We start from the raw sequence: 9,010 nt of genomic DNA on the forward strand, positions 1-9,010 counted from the left end.
AATCGCGAGTAAATGAAGGATGTAAATAGCAAATAGGGGGAAGATTTATTTAGAGTGAAGCCTCAGGAAGCGGCTGCGGCTGGAGATGGAAACGGGAGAGGAGTGTTTTGGTGGGTCATCAAAATCCCTGGCCATGGCAGGCCATTGTCCTGCTGGCGCCACGGGAGGACGGGGAAGGGGAAGGGGTCCCCAAAACGCCGTCCAGACCCGAGCTGGGCCCTCGCCCACGCCACGGGGGTGCCGCTGGTGCTGGCCTGGGGTGCGGGCAGCGGCCAGGCCGGGGCAGTGGCCCCCGGCTGCTCAATGGCATCCGCAGCCCCAGGGGACAACCACTCAGGGTGTATCTGGCCTCAGATAAGGAGGATAAAAAAACTCAAACGGGGATTTGGGAGAGCGGGACAGCTGCCTGATGCAATCAGAGCCTCCCACCGGGGCGGGCTGAGCTCCCACCCCATGCACGGAGGATTTTTGGGGGGTGGGAGGTTCTTTTTTCTGGTTTTCACTCTGGTCTCGCCACGCTGCGATGCGGCAAAGCGGCGCTTAGGGGTGGAAATTTTTGCACTTCCCCAAGTGTGTGGGGACACGCCGCGTGCACATGCATGCGCACACACAGCAACACAACCCCCCCCCCAGTCCATGCAGCCCCCCACACACCCTCTCCATCACCCCAGAGGGAATCGCATACTCCGCTCTATTTTTTTTTAACCAAAATTCATTTATTTGTCACGAATCTCGCAGCCGGTGCCCCTGCCCGAACCCACCCACCAGCCCATGCCTCAGCCCCCCCCCCCCCCAAACGAACCCCCCAAGCGGGGAGGGGGCCCCCCAAAGCAACCCAGGCCCGGGGGCTCGGAGAAAAGAGGAGGGGGGGTCCCCCAAAAAGACGCAGGGGCCGCTCCCCGAGGAGACCAGCTCAGGGGGGGTGCTGGGGTCGGAAGGGGAAGGCTCAGGCACGGAAGAGCGTCTCCTGGGTGGCGGGGTCCAGCTTGCCCCCCCCAGGCGGCCCCCCCTTGCCCCCGGGGGGGGTGGCTGTGCCCCGAGGAGAAGCTGCCCGAGCGCTCGGCCCCAGGGCCGGGGGGGGCGGCAGCAGAGGAGGGCGGCGCAGGCCCGTCGGAAGCGAGGGTCGAAGAAGGCGTAGAGGAAGGGGTTGAGGCAGCTGTTGATGTAGGCGATGCCGGTGCAGTAGGGGTGGAGGTTGTTGAGGAAGGCGTGGAGGCCGCAGGACCAGGGCAGCACCTCCAGGTCCATCAGGACGTAGAGGGTCTTCACCAGGTGGAAGGGCAGCCAGCAGCCCCCGAAAGCGGCCACCAGCACAGCGATGATGGTCAGCAGCCGCTTGCGCTTGCGGGGCCCCTCGGCCCGCTCCCGACGGAAGTGGCTGGCCACGGTGCGGGCGATGAAGAAGTAGCAGGTCAGCATGACGGCGAAGGGGGCCACGAAGCCCAGGGCGGTGGAGGACAGCCCCAGCCCCACCTCCCAGGCGCCCTCGGTGCCCGGCGCGGCCAGGCCCCCGTAGTCCATATAGCAGGTCACCTTGGCGTCCCCCCCCCAGCGCGGCCGCCCGCCGCAGCACCAGGGCCGGCAGGGCCAGCAGGGCCGCCAGCACCCACAGGGCCACCGTGGCCACCAGCCCGCTCACCCGCGAGCGCAGTTTGGCCGTGGCCAGGGGCCGCACGATGGCAAGGTAGCGGTCGAAGCTCAGCCCCGTCAGGCAGAAGACGCTGGCGTACATGTTGACGAAGACCAGGTAGCTGCTCACCTTGCAGGCGGCCGTGCCGAAGGGCCAGTGGTAGCCCAGCCAGGCGTAGGCGGCCCACAGCGGCAGGGTGGCCACGAAGGTGAGGTCGGCGGCGGCCAGGTTGGCGATGAAGGTGTCGGCAGAGCGCCGCCGCTCGCGGCCGCCCTTGAAGATGGTCCAAAGGACCAGCCCGTTGCCCGCCGTGCCCAGCAGGAAGACCAGCAGGTAGATGGCGGGCAGCAGGGCCAGCGAGGGGCCCCACTCCTCGTACTCGCACTCCGTCTCGTTGTCCCCGTAGGCATAGCTGTCTGCCACCTCCTCCATGCCGCCGGCCGCTGGGCTCAGCTCAGCTCATCCCCAGCGCCCTGGGCTCAGCACCGACCTCCTCCGGCCCTCTGAGCCCAGCCTGACGAATCCCACCGCGTTACCTCCCCTTCCTACCCGCCTCCGCCCTCCTCCTCCTCCTCCTCCTCCTCCTCCTCCTCGGTGGGATGGGACAGGATGGGGAACCCCCGTGGGAAATTTCACAGCTCTCCCCCCACACACACACACCTCCCATCTGGCTGCCCCGGCCCCCTCCGAGGGGTTTTACCAGGCTCTCACCCAAGTGTCAAAGCGTCAGCCCGGGAGATAACCCCGCTGCCCCCCGCCGCAGGGACTCGCGGCCACCCCAGCGCCCAGGCTGGGCGCCAGGGCACGGGGAAGCGGCTCCTTGGGGGCAGCAGGGGCGGGGGGGCACGGCCAGGCACCGTTCTGCCACCCCCCAGGGATGTGGGAATTGGATTTCACAGTCCAGAGGTGGCCTTTGGCATCTGGGGCGTCGCACGTGGGATTTCAGCATTTTGCAGCTGAGGCTTTGCACTTGGGGCTTTGCATTTGGGACCTCACAGCGGGCGTTTGGCACTTGGGGTTTTACATTTTGCATCTGAGGTTTTGCCCTTTTGCAAAGCTGTGGCGCAGAGGGGTCCCAAACTGCCAGGGCCCTCTTTTGAGCACTGTGCGAGCCATTGAGGCATTTACCCAAAATCTGGAAGGGGGGAAGTGGCCACTTGGGTTAGTGAAGGAACATTTCCGCACCGGCACGCCGTAAAGCAGAGCCCCCAGGGACCTCCCCGTGTGCCGATCCTGCGCTGACTTTTTTTGTAAGGTGAAGGAGCAGAAAGCAGCACTGCCTTTAGATCAGCCAGAGATGAAAAATCACCTCCAAACCAAGAGACGTTGGAAGGAGCAGGACTGAGGTGCAGGACACTGTCCCACCCAGGCGCAGCTCTCGCAGCTGCAGCTTGGGGCAGAGCCCTTGACAAGCAAAACGCAGCCTGATAAGCCTCTGCAGAGGCTGAGACAAGCACGGGGCTCGGCTGCTCGCAGCACGGATACAGGAGGTGCCTTCTGCCATTAAAAACCTATAAATGACCAGTCGGCGAGATTCAGAGAGAAGCAAAGGCACGCTGGGGACAGCAGCAGCACGGAGACCAAGCCAGGCACAGGGGTGACACCACCACCCCCCCGTCAGCACGGCCAGCCCCTCAAACCAGTGTTAAAACAACAAAAAAGGAGCGGGTGGCGAGGTAATTTGGCTGCTGAAATACAGGGCAGCCCTAAGGGGTCTCCGAAATAAGGCTGTGGGAGGAGAAGCCCCAAATCTGAACCAGCTCTCAGCCCCGTGAGAACAAATGGGGGGCTTAATCAGGCTTGACAGGGGGGTAATGAATAATAAAATATTCTGATTACCTGGGACAGGGTCAACTCTGAAAGCCAAACGTTAACCCTGTAAGGAGCTGCTAAGGGGGAGCTGCGAAGGTCAGCACTTGGTGGGAGAATTAGAGAAAAAGCTGTTAAAATTCAGTGCCTAGGTGTGAGGGCTGCTAGCTTCATATTTTAAGTTTTTTATAAAAAAAGAAAAAAAGGAGAGGAGACAGAACCACACAAAACCCAAAGACTGATGAAGCCGTTACTTAAGACAGCTAATGAATTGAATAAAACAGGGAAATAAAAAAAATGCTAATTAGACCCTTGGTATTGCCAGAACCTGCTACAAAGGGAGATGTTCCAGCCCGGGTAATGAAGATCACTATTAATAACAATCCCCACTATTTTTGTCTTCTGTGGGTAGCGCAGGAGAACAGGTAACCCTTTGCAGCCTGGCGAAGGTAATGCCTGGCCAAAAAGCAGCTGGGGGGGGGGGGGCTGAGCAGAGCAGTGCCCCCGCTGCTATGTCCCGCCAGGGGACAGAAGGAATGTGGAGAGGGGGCCCCGGGGGCAAGGGGAAGCAGGAGGAGCTGAGCCCAGCGCAGAGGTGCTGTGCGAGGGGTGGTTTTCTCCTGCTGGGTGCTGGACTGGGCTCAGACGCCTGCAGCCCCATCTCCGACCTCACCAGCAGCTGCAGGTAACCTCGCTCTTAGTCCCCGGGCAATAATTCACAAGGCTTGGTAGCCAGAGGTGAAGTGCTGGAGCAAATCCCACACCCCTGCAGCAGCGCGGGGAGGGGGCAGCGACAACTGGACGCAATCAGAGATAAGCAGCTGAGATTCCTCTGCAGCTTCAGGAGCCGAAGCATCTGCTGGCCCCACGCCTCTGATAAAGCCGAGGGGTCAGCGGCACCGGGGAGACCTCAGCTCAGCTAATGGCTCAAAGCTTTCCCATGGTGTGCTGTGGGTTAGGGCCATTAATATCCATCCCGTACCCAAAAACCTCCCTCTGGCTCAGACTGGGGCGCTGTCCCCGTGCGATGTTTGTCCCAGCCTGCACAAAAACCTCTCAGGTGCGTGGCAGAGAGCCCCAGAGCCGGGGCTGGCAGTGTCCTGTGCAGCTCCCCAGGGGCTGGTGGGGCGGTCACAGCCCGGCCCCGCAGCAGGGGGGCACTCGGCGGTGCCGTGGGGCTGAGCCCCCCACGTACCCAAACTCTGCATGCCAGGAAGAGCAGAGCTGGACTTTACCTCGGCGTGGGATTTGGTGACTTCCTCTGAAGTCGCCTGGAGTTACTCATATCCTACCAGGGAAGCAACAACTCCTTGGCTCCATCTCTCCATCTGTCTCTCCCTCTTTCCGCTAGGCTCTGCCGGGAAAAAACAGCCTGGGGTTCCTCATCGCGGGGAGGGGACAGGGCCCAGGGCACAGCCAGCTCTCGGAGGGGGCCAGGGATTGCATTCTGCAGAAGCTGCCCGGGGAGACTCACAAGCTCCCCTGGTCTTTCCTGGGATTGCACAGGGAAAGAAATCCCAGCCCGAACACAGGCACGGGCAGCTCAGCTTGGATTACGGCTGCAGTCACGGCTGGAGGCTGGGCTGCTCAGTTTCCCAGGAAGGTTTGGGGCCAGGACCCCCGTCCCCACTCCCCCCAGGGCGACCCTACCACCAGTACCAGCCCCCTGCCACGCCAGGGACGGAGGAGGCAGGCAGAGAGGAACCAGGAGGCAGCGGGGGCACAAGGGTGGGCTCCCCGCGCCGGCCGCAGGCATGCGAGGGCGGAGAGCTCCTCCTGGTGGCTGTCCCCGCACCATGGGGACAGGGACAGCCCCTCCCGGGGCACAGCCCTGAGGCCCGGGGAGCTTGCAGAAGAAGGAAGGACTCCCCCCGAACCAACCAACGAAGTTTTATTGTCCTGAAAAGTGGCACCAAAATAATGACCTGCTGCTCTTGGTCTGGAGGGTGGTGGGAGGGGGAGCGGGAGGGAGGGGGCTTGTGGATTTCTACCGCTGCCCCCAGCCCCCAGGAGACGTGGGGGCTGAGGGGGTGGGCAGAGGAAAGAGAGACCCTGGGGGAGTCCCTCGGGCCTCGGAGGGGGGCGGGAAGTGACTGGGGAGGGGACCCTGCGAGCATCATACAAAGTGCATAGATGTGTGTGTGTGTGTCCTGCCACGGGGAGGGGGCCACCTGGTCCTGGGGGAGCTGGCCGTAAGCCTCCCGGGGCCACGCTGGCAGGAGAGCGAGCCTGAAAGAGACACGGGGAGGGGGGAGACACCATCAGGAGCCAGGCAGGCAGCCCCAGCCCCCGGGGTGACCCAGAGCTGGAGGGATGTCCCCTCTGGCCCTTGTCCCAGCTGTCCCCGCGGTGTCACCCCGCGGCGTCTCCCCTGTGCCGGTACTCACCCCGTCAGATCAGCTCACGATTTCTTCTTTTTCAGCTTCAGCGCTTGCAGCCAGTGGGGCGGGGAGCCGTCTGACCTGGGAGGATGGAGATGCATCACACAAATCCCCCCAAAACACACCCAAAGCCCTGGGGGCTTCTCCCAAAGCCCTGGGGGGACCCGGCCAGCGGGAACCCCCGGAGCGTTCCCACTCCCCAGCGGGGTCGGGCAGGAAGGGAGCCGGCTGCAGCTGGCTGCGGAGGCAGCCTTCAAGCTGTGGCTTTAAGGGCTTCGTCCCAAGCACTGTTTAGGGTGGAGCAGCTCAACTCTCCCAGGCAACGGGGCCTTGGGAATGCCGGTCCCAGCAAGCCTCCCTCCCCGCTCCCCGCTCCAGCCCCAAGGCCGGCTGCCAGCACCACAAACACCAGCCCGGGGCACTGGGTTCCTCGGGCCGTGGGACTCCAGCACAGCCCCACAGGCACCTTGGCACATCCAGCCCGCACCCCACAGGTCCCCAACACGCCCACGGGGGGCTTTCACGCCCCTCTCCCCACCAGGACCACCCCACGGCCCCCGGCACTCACCCTGAGGACTTGTCCGGCTTGGGGGGCAGCGCCAGGGGCTTCCCACCCAGGCCGGGGATCTTGCAGGACTTGGAGCGCTGCACGTGGGGGTCCTTCGGGGGGGGCTGCCTTGCTGTCTGCTGGCAGCGCCCCCTCCTCGGCAGAGCGGTTTCGGCCCCTCAGCTTGGCCTGGGTGTGAGAGGTGCAGTCAGAGGGGTGCTCCCCGCCGCCCCCACGTCCTCCCGTCGCACCCTACTTATTCCCTCCCCACGCTGCCTGCCTTTGGCCGCCCCAACACCCACGACCTGCCTCAGTGGAGGAATGGTGTCCCCTCCCCGTGGCTGGGACACGTCCCTGGGGTCCTGCTGGGCCCTTACCTTGAGGGCGGACGTGTTGAGGCCGGGGAAGAGCGGCACCTTGACGCCTTTGCCCGACGGGGACGCTCGCACCCGCCGGCTCTTGGGCTCTTCTGCTGCCTCCTCGTCGGAGGACACCGCTGCGCGGGCTGGACGGGGCTCTGCGGGGACAGCATCGCCGTGAGGTGCCTCTGCCAAGGCCGTGCCACCCCAGCGTCCCTGCCCTGCTGTCGCCACCCCGAGGGATCTCACCTGTGGAGTCCTGGAAGATCCAGCTGTCCCCTTCGGAGGTGGCCCCGGGCCGGAGAGCGGGTGCCCGGTGCCTCCGCTTGCGGCCCAGGCTGGCTTTGCTCCGGTACACGGTGCTGTCCAGGACCTCCGTGTCCTGCAGAACCCACGGGGGGAAGGTCAGCGCCCAGCATGGGGGAGTCCCAGCCCCCCCCCAGCCCACCCACCCATCCCACAGCGCTTCACGGACACCCACAGCAGGATCTGTCTGGACCGGGGCTGCAACAAGGGCAGGGGCAGAAGCTTCCCCCTCCCCGCTCACCTCCAGAAAGGTGAATTCCTGCCCAGAGAGCTCCGCGGGTCCCTCGGGCTGAGGGTTTTTTTCCTCGCAGCTCTGTGGCCTCTTCCCATCCAGGTGGTCCCAGGGGGCTTCCTCCTGGCTCTCTGCTTCTGGTGGCGTCCTGCCGGCAGCCTCCGGCAGCTGGGGGGCTGCAGCCACGTCCCCGTCCTCTGCGGGGCTGGGCTCGTCCCCATCCTTGTCCCGGGGGGGCTCTGAGGCTGGGGGTTGCGGCTGGGGGCTCGGCCCCGCGGCAGTGGGCTCAGCATCAGCACCCAAGGGTGGGCTGGGGTCCGAGAGGCGGATGTCCATGGGGGTCCTGCTGGGGGAGATGAGGGGAGAGCCCACAGTTCCCCCAACTGCAGCTGAGGGAAAGCCCTCCCAAGGCTGGCGGGGAGCCAGGGGGCTGAGGAAGGCAAGCAGGGTCCCCGACTCACGGGGGACTCAGGTCACCTCTGCCCACCGGGTTTTATGGGGACAGGGGTGCAGAGAAAGGGGTCAGGCCCCCCGGCGCTCTCACAGTCCCAGGCAAAGGTGGGAGGTGACCGAGGGGCAGGAGGAGGAGGATCAAGGCCGCTCACAGCCCTCCTGCCTGGCAAAACAACCCCAGGGATGTGGTGGAGAGGGGCAGCCCGGGATCTGGGGAAGACAGCGATCCCTGTAAATCCTCCTGGGCCAGGAAGGGGACGGCAGCAGCAAACTGCAGGGCTCCCCGTGCAGCTGGGGGCTCCCCACTTCTCCTCAGCCCAGAGGGGATTTTGCCTCCCTCTTCCCGGCATCCTTACAGTCAGGCAGCTTGTGGGAATTTATCATCTGGGAAATACCCAGCGCCTTCAGCCTGGCTGAGATGAGGCTGTGAGGTTCCCTCACCTTGGCAAAACAAGGGCATGGAGCTAACTCTGCCAGATCCTCGGAGGATCCGTCCCTGGGGCCACAGCCCCCACCGCCAGCACCCTCCTTACCCGTCTGCCGAAGCACCATGGTCTCCTGGGCTCAGCTCCCTGGCACCGAAATCCCGGCTGCGGGCCGCACAGCGGGCGTCGAAGGCACTGGCCCACTCCTGGCGCCTGGCCTCAGCCTCGCGCAGCTCCGCGCTCCAGCCGCCTGCCTCCTGGTGCTGCCTCCAGCCTGCTTCCTCCTCCTCATCCTCCCGGGGCTGGGCCGAGCTGCCCGGGGCTGCCCCATCCTCGTCCCAGGCCATCTGACCCGGTCCACCCTCGCCGGTACTAGCGGTAGGAGCCGAGGGGCCGAAGGGGAGATCGCCGTGCCAGCCTCCCGGGGACTCCCCGGGCTCCTGCAGGTCCCCAGAGCTCATTTCACCGCTCCAGGACATGGGGCCTCCTGCTGGCGCTGCGGTGCCGGAGGCCTCGGGCGCCTGGTCCATCCCAATGACGCCGAACTGGTTACGGTGCTCAGCTCCCCCGAGGCGCAGCTCTTCGATCCAGCCCCCGGGGCCGACGGCGCCACTCTCCTGCTGGTCGCTGCTGCCCCAGCCCGACTCCTTGGAAGGGTGAGCGGGGCCACAGGAGCCGGGCAAGTCTTCTGTTCTGACCCCGAAAGCAGTGCCCGCTTCCGTCTGGGCCATGCCGTGTTCGCCAGCCCAGCTCAGCCGGCCAGGACCGAACTCCTCCTTTCTGGTAGCCACGGAGCCGTACTCGCTGGCCCAGACTGGCCTGCTGGGGCCGAACTCCCTGTCCTGGCTCCCCATGTCCCCGGTGCTGT

At 64.9% G+C, this 9,010-nt stretch overlaps 2 protein-coding genes across 3 annotated transcripts; both read right to left on the bottom strand.

The window, feature by feature from the left end:
• Window positions 1-799: 799 nt before the first annotated feature.
• Window positions 800-2,187, bottom strand: LOC118157396 (apelin receptor-like). Its single transcript, XM_035311703.1, is given in 4 exon segments — window positions 800-1,024; window positions 1,026-1,079; window positions 1,081-1,548; window positions 1,550-2,187. Coding segments are annotated over 4 exon segments (1,113 nt in total). The 5' UTR covers window positions 2,063-2,187; the 3' UTR covers window positions 800-946.
• Window positions 2,188-5,312: 3,125 nt separating this feature from the next.
• LOC118157397 (182 kDa tankyrase-1-binding protein-like) lies at window positions 5,313-9,004 on the bottom strand. Of its 2 annotated transcripts, none has more exons than XM_035311705.1 (7): window positions 8,251-9,004; window positions 7,274-7,607; window positions 6,976-7,108; window positions 6,745-6,884; window positions 6,389-6,556; window positions 5,827-5,901; window positions 5,313-5,668 (listed from the first exon to the last, which is right to left on the bottom strand). In XM_035311705.1, the coding sequence occupies exons 1-6, from the start codon at window positions 8,994-8,996 to the stop codon at window positions 5,836-5,838; spliced, it is 1,587 nt and encodes a 528-aa protein (XP_035167596.1). In that variant the 5' UTR covers window positions 8,997-9,004; the 3' UTR covers window positions 5,313-5,668; window positions 5,827-5,835. The 2 variants fall into 2 exon arrangements, with proteins under 2 accessions (XP_035167596.1, XP_035167595.1); XM_035311704.1 differs by having other exon boundaries at window positions 7,274-7,610.
• Between the last annotated feature and the right edge of the window lie 6 nt (window positions 9,005-9,010).

Source organism: Oxyura jamaicensis (assembly GCF_011077185.1).
Source record: "Oxyura jamaicensis isolate SHBP4307 breed ruddy duck chromosome 5 unlocalized genomic scaffold, BPBGC_Ojam_1.0 oxy5_random_OJ106506, whole genome shotgun sequence".
Classification (NCBI taxonomy): domain Eukaryota; kingdom Metazoa; phylum Chordata; class Aves; order Anseriformes; family Anatidae; genus Oxyura; species Oxyura jamaicensis.

Coding starts and splice junctions, on each gene's coding strand:
- LOC118157397 (XM_035311704.1), bottom strand. CDS start 8,996: ATGGGGAGCCAGGACAGGGAGTTCGGCCCCAGCAGGCCAGTCTGGGCC. Junction 7,109..7,273: donor AGGAATTCACCTTTCTGGAG/GTGAGCGGGGAG, acceptor TGGGTTCTGCAG/GACACGGAGGTCCTGGACAG. Junction 6,885..6,975: donor GATCTTCCAGGACTCCACAG/GTGAGATCCCTC, acceptor CTGTCCCCGCAG/AGCCCCGTCCAGCCCGCGCA.